Here is a 13,659-nt window from a genome sequence, read left to right as displayed (position 1 = left end):
ATCTGGTTACAGTGAGTCTCAAGAAGTACCTGGAGCCACTGCTCTGGGCCACCGCCCCGGGCCACCTGTGCAGCCAGCTGTATGACCCCACCTTGGGAGGAGGAGGTAAAATCTGCTTTGAGCTTGGATCTCTTCTACAATGTGGTCTTGTATCAAGGAGTCTAGAGTTTTTTGTTACACAGTGACTGTAATGGGCTTTCGATTTTTATTAAAATTCTTACTTGTTCACACCCTACTTTTTTTAAGCCCCAACCAAGTGTTTGAGGCTCTGGAAGGAAACATCAGCCTGTGTTACATGACAGTCTTAGAATATTCTCTGTGGCAATTCCTGTTCACAACTCGGAGGTTAATTTCTTGGTTTTCTGCATGTAAGCATCAAATCCAAACAGCAAAATCCTGCGCAGATGCATCATTCACCATGGGTGTTCTGATGCCTGGTTATGGTGGTGTCTTTGTAAACTCCATGAATCACGTTCAGGGGAATAAAAAGCACCCGAAACAGAGCTGCTATTCTACCAACACACATTTCCTAGGAAGGGGAAGAGTGTGCTCAATAGCTCCACCAGCTCTGGTAAAGAAAGGGATGCATTTGAAGGGGCACAGCACAGCTATGAGATGGCTGGGTTCCAATCTTGTTGCAGGCATGCTGCAATATCCACAATAATAAAAATAATGGAGCAGCTGCCCCGCTAACCTCTGACACCTAGCACGCCACTTCCGTGGTGCCTGTCCTGCCACCCTCTGGATGGCTCGTTGGGATACAGCAAGCGAGAGGGCTGCACCCAGGCTTTGTTGATAAGGCTGAGATTTCCCCAATCCTTCCGCCTTGCGCCTGGGCAAATGAGTAAGCTGCCTGTGTCACTAACATATTCCAGGTCATGCACACACACAAACATTATTATATCTTGAAATTACTTTTAGATTACTGCCTTTCAGGTTTTCACCATTTTCCTAGAAATGTGGCTCAGCAAATCCTTACGTGGAGCAAGGATGGCACCCAGTGGCCAAAGTGTTTTATCTCGGAGCTTGTTTTCTCACACATTTTGCTTGTCTCTTTGGAAACAATTGCCTTCTACAGAGCTTTTTCTAAAGCCAGAGTTGAAACTACAAATCACTTAACCATCCCTTTAAGCTAAAGTACACACACACACACACACACACGCACACACGCACACACGCATGCACACACACATCGAGGCAGTATACAATTATTCAGAATAACTTTTAAAAATTATTTAATTTACCTTAAGAGTCTTTACATGAAGGTTCTATTTTAAAATTGGGATGTTTGGTGGGAAAGTTGGCTTAGCCTGATTTAATTGCATATTATAAGTGATTTTCAAAGCCCACCAGGGCTATATTTGTTAAAGCCGTCATATTCCACTTGTGCGGATTACTACCCATAATGTCCCTAATATCAGCATTTCCACAGGAAATATAAAAATATAAACCCAGTCTCACATTCTTCATGTCCGCCCCCAAAAAGTCTCTAGTTGATGAGTTCTCATGCCTTAAACATATGACTGTATCTCCTGACAAGTGCTTTATCATTAAACTGATGTTCACAATCTCATATCTTGCTTATCTTTCTCACAAGGTACTTGGCAGTCCCGGAGAACACAGGATAATAAAGTGGGGCTGCTCTTTTTCCTTTGAGCTTTCCAGATGTCCAGAGATTTCTGTATAGCTAGATAGCCAATCAGAATATAAGGAAGACAAGCAAGATATCAGAATAATGGATCATGTACTCTCTTGCAAAGAATGATGCAATATCTTCATAATGTTTGCTGTTTCCAATTTCCTTGGGTTCCTAAGCAGTCTGAAACTCTAGGGCAAGAAGTCACATGATGGCACAACCACAATACTAAAAGGAGTTTCTAATAAAGTAGCATTATATATTGATTGCCCAAAGAACACCATGAAGAGTCTCTTTTTAAAATGTCTGTTAAGTTCAGTGAAAAAATCCTGTTTTTCTCAGACATCATCACCATTCATACTTATTTGGCCCCTAAATTGTCTAAATGCCACAAAGTTTCCAAGAATAATGGCTAAATCAAAAGAAATGACTCAGGATACAATTCCACGATGTTGCTTACATTTTCCTATCCAGCCACTTGAAAAGAAGCATTGTCTGCAAGGTCAAAGCAAAACATTAGGGAGGAATAATCAGTGAAATAGATGTGTTTTTCTTGCTGGTACTTTGGTCCTTGGTTGCTTCATAAGTAAAACAGAGCTGTAATAACCCAGCTTTCACCAAGAGGTTGTGAGGCTCACATGAAACAATGGGTATGAAAGGCTTTTATATACTCCTAAGTCATATTATTTAAGACATTTCATTATTTAAACATTTATAGGTAGCATTAGTGTATGATTCATGATTCTGTTGGTCCTAAGGCACCATATGAAATATCTAAGTGTTTTCTGCAATTCCAGTGGCCAGAGCTGCCCCCTTTAGGCTGTCTTTGTAAGGCCACAGACACAGACAGACAGGAGATAGCACACATGTAAATAGACAAAGCAGTCACCAGGCCTCTTGGTTTATTTAAAATGTCTAAGCCTTATCTGCAAAACAAAACCATTTCCAGCTATACAATGCTATAATTTTATCATCTTATAAAATTTATCTCAGAGAAGGAAAGAGCAAATAAAACACAAAGCAACATGAAATTAAGAAAGCACCATAGGGTCCTTAAAATTTTTGAATATCCAAAGCTTTACATGTAGGTTCTATTTTAAAATTGGGATGTTTGGTGGAAAAGTTGGCTTAGCTTGATTTAATTACATATTATAAGTGATTTTCAAAGCCCACCAGGGCTATATTCTATTTGAGAGGTAATATAATAGGATAATACTTGTGAGGAAGATAAGTGATTGGGTCAGTTAAGACAAGAGTCAGTCTCATCAAAACTGTACATTAATAATTAATAAAAACTGTACATTAATGCTACCTCAAAGCCATATAAAAAGAATTTGGGTATCTTATTACACCTAACCTATTCTTCCTCCTCTCATGCCTGCCTCTTGAATTGAGGGGGTTGTTTTGACCTCAAATAGTATTTATGCCGAGTTTAATGTCCGAGATTTTTTTTATCATCATGGAAAGTCATTGAACCTTCAGCAGGAAATTGACTGCCTGGAAACAGCTGAGTCCGCATCTGAAAGGGCATCTGCTGCTCTACAGCACCGGACTGAGCCGGGCAGCCTCAGTCTGTGAATATGTGGAGTGCTTTGTGGACCAATGTCCCTGTGTTCCTATGTGGTCCTCTTTATGAATGGTGTCTTAATCAAGTGCCACATCAGAAAAAAGGATGGTTGTACTTTGTCACTCCTGAGTATTGGAAATGTGAGAAGAGGGGTGGTGAGGTCAACTAGGGCTGCATGTCCAGGCTGGCCTTACCTACTGAGCCGAGCAACTATGTGTGGAGGGCTCTTCAAGGACCCACCTGGCCAAAATACATCCTGTGGTGACCCTGACCACCTCTCAGACCAACTGAGATAGCCACTGTTTCATACTCTTTCCATTTGAAAACAGAACAGGAGCCCTGTCTCCGAAAGTTCACTATGAATGTCTAATATCCCCCGGAGGAAGGATGGACCTGGACAGCTTCCTCCCACCTTTGTAATTCCACAGTTAGCACAGCTGAGCTGCTGCTTTCTGTTGTTTGCTGTTGACGCTCTGAGCCCTTGTGCTTGCTCTCAGGGGCCCTTAATGCACTGAAGCTATAGAAATCCCATGTCTTTTGTATCCACTCATGTTCTTAGCTGAGAATGTGAATCCATGGGGGGCTGGGGTAAGAGACGCATCCAAGAGACAAACCCCACACTGAATTTGGAATTATCCAGACACTGAGGCTTATGGCCTCCACTTCCACAAGGAAGAGTTCTTGACTCAGAAGGCCACTCATGTAAGACAGGCTACATATCACTGGTTTTTAGACATGTCTGCATCCCAAATGTGAACAGCTTCAGCTACAACTAGAGTCTGACCTATGTATGCATGTATTTGACCTTTAGGATCTTCTTAGCACTAGATAATACACTAAAATCATTTTCTTCCCAAACTCTGGCTTAATCTCTGAACCACTGATCATTAGCTCGGCCTGAGCTGGCATAATACAATACATTGAGACTCAACCATCCTTTAACTCATGAGATCTCATGGTTAACTCTGATTCCAGATTTCATCTCTTGCTCTCTCTCTCTCTTCTTCTCTGTCTCTTTCTGTCTCTGTCTCTCTCATATATATTTATTTATTATCTCTGTTAAAAAAGTACTGCAGGTATCAAAGGTTAAAATATTTTAGAATGTAAGCATGGTTTGTCTGTACATATTGGGAAAAACTAAGTATGTATTTACTGTTATTTAGCCACAATGTGAGGAAACTGGAAATACTCTAGAATGAAATTTAGGTAAATATTTTTTAGTGTCCATGTGCAGGATTATTTTAAGCTCATTACATTTTAATGCCATTGCTGTAGTTAAGATATCAGTTACCAATTATGATAATATCTTATTTGCTTTATATATAAAAAAAAGCCATTAGATTAAAATTATCTACTATATCTCAATTACATTGTAATAAGATACTCATTAATATCTTTCAGGATAAAATTTAGAATAAATCAGCTAATAATCTTGATAATTTTACAGTAAAATAACCCTTTGTTGTCAAGTATAAATACTTCATATTTTTAGTACGTTTGTAAGCTAACAATAGAAAAGCATGCTAAATTCCAAATCAACAGTGTTCCCCTTAGTTTAAGCAAAGAATTAAGCCTGAACACAGGGTAATACCTTTAGAGAGTAGACAGCTATTGATTTTGGCCTGCTATAGCCCTGGCCACGTCCCATGCGATAGCTTTTGTGGGTATATTTCGTCCATGTAAGCTTTGCTATCTTTCTCCCTGACTGTCCCTTCCTTCTCTTAGCAATGATGATAATTAAAACAGTAAAAAAAATATAAAAGAGCAAAGCAGATATGGAAATTATTTCCATAAATAGAATGTCTAGGTAACTGAACTTTATTAAAGTAAAAAGGCTTTAAATATTTTTCATAAAAACATAGTAAAATATAAAGAACACACCATGGTGGCGGATGGCGGTGGATTCTCCCAGGTAGATCCGAGAGAAGGGGATCGCGCCGAAGATGCGGCGACGAGGGCGGAAGAGCTAACATTTTCTTAATGAATTGTTTTAAGTTATGGACACTGATTGTTGTTTGAATTTATTTGGTCATTCATTCATTCACTCATTCATCCATTCAAGCTATTTATTGAGTGCTACTATGTCCCAAGGACTGTGAAGGGCAAGAGAGACAGAGAAGTGCACAAAACATACAAATAGTGCTGCCCTATTGTCACTCACATTCTAGCCGGTATTTGGGATGTTTATCTCTACAACAAAGGGGCCCTGACTCCTATGGTTTTGGTTATTCTGTCTCCTTCCTTTGTTGTCAGTTGTCACCTGTTGCTAGCACCACGTCTCTCCTTCTGATCTGGGTCACCATCATAGGCCTTTTCTATATCCCTGGATGGAGCCAAGCAGTGCACCTGAGGCTACGGTATGTTCCCTGCCCTCCAAGCAGCTCCGTCATCCCTACTATGAGTTTGGGGTCTTTCCTCATTTCCTTTTTTTATTCGTGTGACTCAACTCTAATGACCTGATTAAATTATCAGGCCCAAAGGTCTCTGTGACATTTTTCCTGGAAAGACAAATCATCTAGGTGCAAATAACTCTTAGAAGAGTAGTTGTCATCAAGTATTATTACATACAAACATTACAGTCCAAAACACTACCCTTCTTGTAGTGGTAACTTGCTGATAATGAATGACTAAACTTCCACAAAAACTTAAAAAGGCAGATACCTAAACTTTCAGAAGGGAGAAAAGTCAGTTTCTCCATATACCCACATTTTGGCCATGGACTATTAGAAGTGCAACAAGAGGAGCAAGAATTCTGAGCTACCTTTAAGTGAATGGTGATGACTAAGGTGAAAAGGAATATCTAAGACACATACACTGATGCATATGACATCAGAGGTGGAAAGGGATCATGCTGTGAAGCCTGCTGGTTAAGCACTCCAGTTCTGGGACCAGACTGCTTTACCCCTTACAATTGTTTCACCTTGACCTATCTATTCAATATCTCCATAACTCAGTTTACTCACCTGTAAAATAGTACATACTTCACAAGATTATGAGGCTCAAATGAATGAATACAGGTAAAATGCTTTGTATTGTGCCTGGCCCATAGTAAACACTTGGTAAATGTTATCTATTATAACCATCCTAATTTCTTCATTTATTTTTACAGATGAAGACACAGGCCCTCAGACTTTAAGTCAGTGGTTCTCAACCTTTCTAATGCCGCGACCCCTTAATACAGTTTCTCATGTTGTGGTGACCCCCAACCATAAAATTATTTTCGTTGCTACTTCATAAATGTAATTTTGCTACTGTTATGAATTGTAATGTAAATATCTGATATGCAGGGTATATTTAGGCGACCCCTGTGAAAGGGTTGTTCGACCCCCAAAGGGGTCGCGACTCACAGGTTGAGAACTGCTGCTTTAAGTGAACAGAAAGTTAGAGGTAAAATCAATGCCCAAACCAGGCAACCTGCTTCTCACCATATTACACAGATTTTTTTATATCCTGCTTAGTTAACAAATAGAAATAAATATTGAAATCATTTCAATGATAATGAAGAGGCTACGCAGTTACATATGTCTCTCTTACCCTCTAAACTGAACTATCCAAACACACCTTTGCCCAGTTCTGTTCCCCCAATACCCAGTGGGCAGGACTATTTCTCCAGAAGCAAGCGATAAAGGGTCAGAAAGTCTTGTAAAGCTTAACTTTATGCCCTAATAGGGCACCATTTGCTTCCTTACCTTAAACTTGTCAACTTCAGCTTTTGAACATGTCGCATGGTATGACAGCACCTGATTCAAAAGAAAAGGGGGGGAAAGGTTTAATAACTAGACATGACTTTATTTTCTGAAATTCTCCTGGCTTAAAAATAAGCATTGCTCATGAATATCACCTTGACAAAATAGTGGATTTTAATGGACAACAAAAATTTTCCAATAACACTCTGTGACCCAGGTTGTCAACTATGCAATTACAGTGGAATCTGTTTTAACGCTGAATGGAACTGTAGCTCACATTAAAGGCTAAATGTTTTACATGAGGATGCTTTTATAGGCAGTTATTTCATCAAAGGAACATGATGTGGCTCAAGACCACAGTTTCCCAAAGGATGTGAATACTTAGCCTGTGAAATGCTCTGGAACATAAATAAATCAAAAGGTGGTATGTGTGTGTGTGTGTGTGTGTGTGTGTGTGTACTGTGGCAGACACTGTGATTGTTGACTCAACTTCTATCTCTGGTCTATTCTGACTCGCCTGCTCTTATTATACAGCAAAGATTATACAATATGCCCAACCATCTGCAATGTTTTTTAGAAGAGGATTAGATTTCCCTGCCTTATTGACATCAGCCTTAGTATATGACTAGCTTTAGCCAATGGAATATGGGGGGAAATGACAGATGTCACTTTTGAGCAGTCTTTAAGGACCATCATGTGGTTATTCCATCTCCATTTTCCCTCAACTGTGGGAAATGCACGGCCCTGGAATGGGCTGCACTCACCCAAAATGATCATTGAGCAGAGCCACAGCTGATGATATGTCACGGGAGCAATAATCAACCTTTGTGGTTTATCAGCCCATCATAACCCAGTTTGAAGGCTGAGTACAGCTAGGGGTGATCATATTGGGTGGCCAGGTGACAATGCTGGCCAGGTTACAATGAAATGTAAGTGGGAGTGTTGGGGTTGCCTCTGTCTTTTCCTTTCTCTTCCTCCCTGGAAAACAGTTGAAAGGCCTGGAGGTGAGGCAAAATCTGGTGTCTATGAGTATGAATGACAGCTTGTTGTGGATAGTGCAGTAGAACGGGAAAGAGAAAGGAGCCTGGCCCTGGACTGTCCTGCCTCAGACTTCTTGTTATGTAGGACAAATAAACACATGTTTGCTTGACTCAGTACTGGCACGTTATAAAGTATGTTATATATACCTACATATGCACACACCCACACACACATTTCCCAAATCTAATTAGCCATAAAACTCCCTTTTAGGTGATATATTAATCTAGTAACATTCCCACCTAGTCATCTATTGACCAAGAACTTTGAGAAATGACGACCCAAGGCATGTACCATCTGTGTGATAGAAGCGGGGCCACCTTGTCTCACAGTGGTTAATATACAGACTCTAGAGCAAAAAACAAAAACAAAAACTCTGAGGCAGACAACAGTATGGTGATTACCAAAGGGAAAGGGGAGAAAAGATGGTAGGAGAGGGTAAAGAGATGATAAACAGTGATGGAAGGAAAAGTAAAAAAAAAGAAGAAGAAGAACATACCTCTAGAGCCAGACTGCCCCTTCTCAGCTACTGGATTTTGGGCAAGTATTTTAATCTTTTCGGGCCTCATTTGTAACACAAATGAGTATAATAATAATAACACTATACAGGCATCTCCTGTTTAACATCAGTAACCTATTTTTGAAAATCAGAGATTCTACTTGAAAACACCAATAGAGCGCCCATTTTTTAATTAAAAAAATTATAAGGTATAATGAGACTTGCAACCACTTCCCAAAACTTAATGAAAGAAAGTAAAATTCACATGTATGTGTGAACAAAAAATAAAATTTGGATATAGATTGTTTTAAGTGTTACTTAAATTCAAAGGCTGACTCTGATCATAACCAATACAATTCTTAACAAAAAATTGTTTTATAATCAGTAGTATCTTCTCTCCCATTGTGAATACTGTAATCACTCGCTTCTTTCCCCCTAGTGTTCCCAGCACTTTTTCAGCTTTGCGAGGGACTGTCAAATACGAAGTAAAAAAAAAGGAGCTGAATGTTAAAGGCGTGGTGGTGACTCAGCGAGGACCAGTTGTCTTTCTCAGAGCCAGCAACCCCGGAGAGGCACACTCTCATTGGGAAATTCCAAGTGGTTCTCAAAATGTTTACACATGATTTGGACATTTTTTTTAGACTAATTTAATTTAGAATGTAAATCAAAACTTACCCATGCCTCCTTTTGTTAAAAAACAAAACAGAGTTTTGGGGATATAAATATAATTTTTCCAATATAAACAAGGGCATAAAATGTTGTTTTGAGAGAGAAATATGTTCTGTGAGGTTTAATAATAAATTTAAACCAAGACTTTTTTTTTTACTGGAAAAATTCTGTGGTGTGAGTCTATACTTCAGACAGTTCTTAGGAAGATTAAATGTAATTAATACATGTTAAATATCTGGCACACAAATAATCAACTTATGTTCATTATAGTAATATACAATTACAATTCTACCATATAAATATTTGGTAGAGCATTGTGTCATCATATTATCTTTATTGTCTCATAATTACTAATTTGGATTTTCATTGCAAAAATAACTAAATAGATTGGCTTGGTTTTACTTTGGCAAACTTTAATTTGGCTGTCATCTTATTAAAATCTCTTACTACTTACAAGCCTCTTTTTGCAAATTCAACCTTCAACATTTATTTTTATTTACTTAAAAAAAACTCCTCACAAAAACTCAGGTTGAAATTCAAAATCTCTGCCACCAGGTGGTGCTTAGCCTGGCTTTTACTATTTAAGACATTCTGCACACTCCTCTTACTTAATTTTTCCTTTATTATTAAAAAGAAAAACTATTATCTCCATTAATTAAATGTATTTGAATCAGTGAAGCAGACTAAGACTTTTGTCCACTTAAAATTTTGTTTTGTATGTTATTATTGAGTTGAAGTTCTTTGTATATTTTATTATTTTTAAGTTAAAGTTATTGAGGTGACATTGGTTAATAAGATTTTATAGGTTTCAACTTACATTTTTATTTTATTATTTTATTATTTATTTATTTTTAATTTATTTTGTTGCTGAGAGTATTACAGATGTTCCCTGTTTTCCTCCCTTTGCTCCCACCCCAGGCCTTCACCTGTCTATTGTCTGTGTCCATTAGCTACGCATGTATGCGTACAAGCTGTATATTTTAGATATAAGTCCTTTGTCAGATGTCTGTTTTGAAAATATCTCCCAGTTTGTGGCTTGTCTATCAAATTTTTTCCTTTTTTATTGTTTTGTTTTTTAATTGTGAAAGAATTCCCACCATCTAGTTAATTAACACATCCATCACTTCATATATTTATCTTTAAACAAAATTTGGTGAGAACCTTTAAGTTCTACCCTTTTAGCACATTTCAATTATATAATGCAGTGTTTTCAACTTAGTTAAAGGTTTGTATCCTTTCACCAACTGAATTTTCTTTCAATGAGCAAAAATTCTCAATTTTAAACAAGTACAATTTGTCAATTTTTTTCATTATTGTTATTGTTTCATGTGTTCTTTCTAATAAATTTTGCCTAACTTAAAGTTTTGAATACATATCTCATGCTATCTTCTAAAAATCGTATACTTTTATCTTTTATACTTTGGTCTATAATACATCTGATATTAAATTTGTGTATGGTGTAATATTAGGACTTTAATAAAATGAATGCCTTGGTTACTTTGTCATGGTTCTTAAATTTTCCTGGACCAAAACCCTCTGCGAGTTCATTCTGAGATTTTAGCCTCTCTACTGGCTAATCTATTAAATCCATTAGTTTATCTATTTAACCAAGTTAATGATAAGGAAGCTTTTGGTTTTACCTTTTGAATCTTTTTGTTCTGAGAGTTCTTGTTCCCTTTTGCAGGATTCTGAGAACCAGGAATGAGGGGCCTCACACAAAAATCGTTCAACCACCTTCTCCTAAAAGTTCAGCGCCTTGTGGATACATGGGAAGGAATCCTCAGTTAACAAGAACACTTTGTTCATGCAGGAGTAACCCTTGTATCCCTCTCATGTATACTATCAGCATAGCTATCTCCTTTAGTGATGTTGTACACTCTCATGGCTTTATATATCATCTCTGTGTTGACAACTTCCAAATTTAGCCCTAACTTCTCCTTGAGTTCCAAACTCACATACCCAACTACCTATAGCTCTAGCTTCCTACTTCATCAATCCCATTTCATCACTTCACTGGCATCTCAAACTTAATATGTCTAACCACACATGTTGATTTTCCCATAGGTAGTAGACAGAATGATCCTTCCCCCTGCCAAGATGTCCACATTCCCATCCCTGGAATCTGTGAGCATGTTTATGTTACATGGCAAGGGGGGATTAAGATTGTCGATGGAATTAAGGTTGCCAATCAGATGAGTTGGTAAGATTATCTTGGATATCTAGGTGGGCTTGGATATGTGCGGAAGTTTGTTATAGAGGCCATAGGAAATGAATGTCATAAGTCTGTCTCTCTCCCAGTCTCCCCCAGCTCCACAAATAACACTCCATCCAATCAATTGTTTAAACTGGAAAACTGATGTTTATCCTTGACTTTTCCCTCCTGCTGTCCCTCACATTGAATCCATTAGAAAAACAAGTCTTTTCCACTCTGATATTTTGACTGTTTCCACTTCTGTTACACAGGACCATGGCGCCAGTCTCTTCACCTGGGCTCTGGCAACAATCTCTCAATGTCTACCATGACCCCCTCCCATCTCTTTGGCATACATGAGTCAGAATTATATTTAAGACATATAAATCAGATCTTGCCATCCTCCAGATGAAAACTCGCCAGTAGCTTCTTATTACACTTAGAATAACATCCAGATCCCCAATAGTGACCTGACAGGTCCTGTACAACCTGACTCTTGGCACTCTCTCAACCTGGGCTTCATGCTTGCACGCTCTTCTACATACCACAGCCACACTCACCTCCCCTGGTTCTTCTATGCACCCAGCTCTTTTCTACTTCGAGTCTTCCCCACCCTCACCACCTGATTGCTATTTTCATCCTCCTGAAATTAGGTTAAATGTCACCTTTTCAGTGAGGTCTTCTCCTACTACCTCAAGAATACACCTAACTCTCCATTATTCCAAGGTAAGCTATTTCCTTCACATCATCTCTCACAGCTGGAGTTATATTAGTTTGTTCATCACCTGCCTCCCCCACTAGACTGCAAACACCATGAAGGCAAAGATAAAGATCTGCGTTTTATTTTGTTTGTTTGTTTTTTAAATATATTTTATTGATTTTTTACAGAGAGGAAGGGAGAGAGATAGAGAGTTAGAAACATCGATCAGCTGCCTCCTTGCATGCCCTGCACTGGGGATGTGCTCACAACCCAGGTACATGCCCTTGACCAGAATCGAACCTGGGACCTTTCAGTCCGCAGGCCGATGCTCTATCCACTGAGCCAAACCAGTTTCGGCTAAAGATCTGGTTTTGATCACTAAGGTATATCCTGTTCCTAGCAGTGTGCCTGATATTTGGCACTAAGTATATATTTGTTGAGTCAAGGAATAAAAAAATAAAATAATCTTTAAAGAATCTCTCCATTTTCCATATTATTAGTGCCTCTAATTGATGCTTTTTCCTCAATGAATCATATGTCTTAGAGAATAAGCTAAGCAGTGTTGGTAGGGTTACCAGATTTAGAAAATAAAAATGCAGGGCGTCCAGTTAAATTTGAATTTCAGATCAACAATTAATATTTGCAATATTTGGGACATAGTTTTACTAAAAATATTATTTATTATTGATTTGAAATTCAAATTAACTGGGTGTCCTGTGTTTCTACCTGGCAACTCTACTTCTACTTGCTCCAAATTAAGGAGGCTGGAAAAAAATGTGGAAAACTCCAAGCCACATGCCTAATTATTCATGTTCCTTTCCTTGTTCCCACCCCACACTTCCCAGTGATTTTTTTTCTCCACAGCATTTTATTTGGCAAACCTACCAAATGCCATGAGTGTGGAATATTTTCAGCAATGCCAAATAACCTCATAAATCTAAAATCTGTGACAAATCCATGGATACCATTGAAGGAAATATAACAAAAGTAATTCCTAATTACTTTTAGCATAGCCAATATCCAAAAGGGAATCATTACTGTTATATACATATATATGATGATATAGCACAGCTAATGACTAAAAATCAGGTAAAATTCTATAGTTGATAACAAAACTTAAAGAATTATATTTTTTAATTACTATTGTCAAACCTTCTTGGATAAGTTAAAACTTCCTCCATGATTCCAGACTATATTAATTTTATAAGAATTCCCGAGGAGAAACCAAGATGGCGGCATAGGTAAACACTGGAGTTTGCTGCCTCGAACAACCACTTCAAAAATACAACGAAAAGATGGAACAGACATCACCCAGAACCACAGGAAAGCTGGCTGAAGGGAAATTCTTCAACTAGAAGGAAAGAGAACAGCATACCGAGACTCAGAGGAGGCACAGTGCGGAAAATACAAAGGTGCGGAGGTGTGCGTGGAGCGGGCTGGTGCCGGAGGGTGCGGTTGTCTGTTTCAATCAGGAGGGAGTCTCAGGCTCTGAGCTCCAGTTCTGGGCGAGTCTCTAGGGACCCAGACTCAAACGGGAGAAGCGGACTGTCTGGCTTCAGTCAGAACTTGAAGGCAGCTTTCTCTCCAGGTTTGCAGTGGTTGCTCGGACTCTGAGAGGCAGAGCCTCTGGGGACGGGACTGAGAGCAGCCATAACTGCTGGCTCCACCCCCCT

At 38.7% G+C, this 13,659-nt stretch overlaps 1 protein-coding gene across 1 annotated transcript in view; it reads right to left on the bottom strand.

The window, feature by feature from the left end:
- The window catches only part of PDE11A (phosphodiesterase 11A), a 292,656-nt gene that overhangs the window by 100,839 nt on the left and 178,158 nt on the right, over positions 1–13,659 (bottom strand). The window contains exon 10 of the mRNA XM_006760580.2: positions 6,893–6,943. Within this exon, the coding sequence (XP_006760643.1) occupies positions 6,893–6,943 (51 nt within the window). The remainder of the gene's footprint in view (positions 1–6,892; positions 6,944–13,659) is intronic.

The sequence above is a fragment of the Myotis davidii genome, unplaced genomic scaffold (genome assembly GCF_000327345.1).
Source record: "Myotis davidii unplaced genomic scaffold, ASM32734v1 scaffold370, whole genome shotgun sequence".
In the NCBI taxonomy this organism is placed as follows: Eukaryota; Metazoa; Chordata; class Mammalia; order Chiroptera; family Vespertilionidae; genus Myotis; species Myotis davidii.
This window is presented reverse-complemented; position numbering and strand designations above follow the sequence as displayed.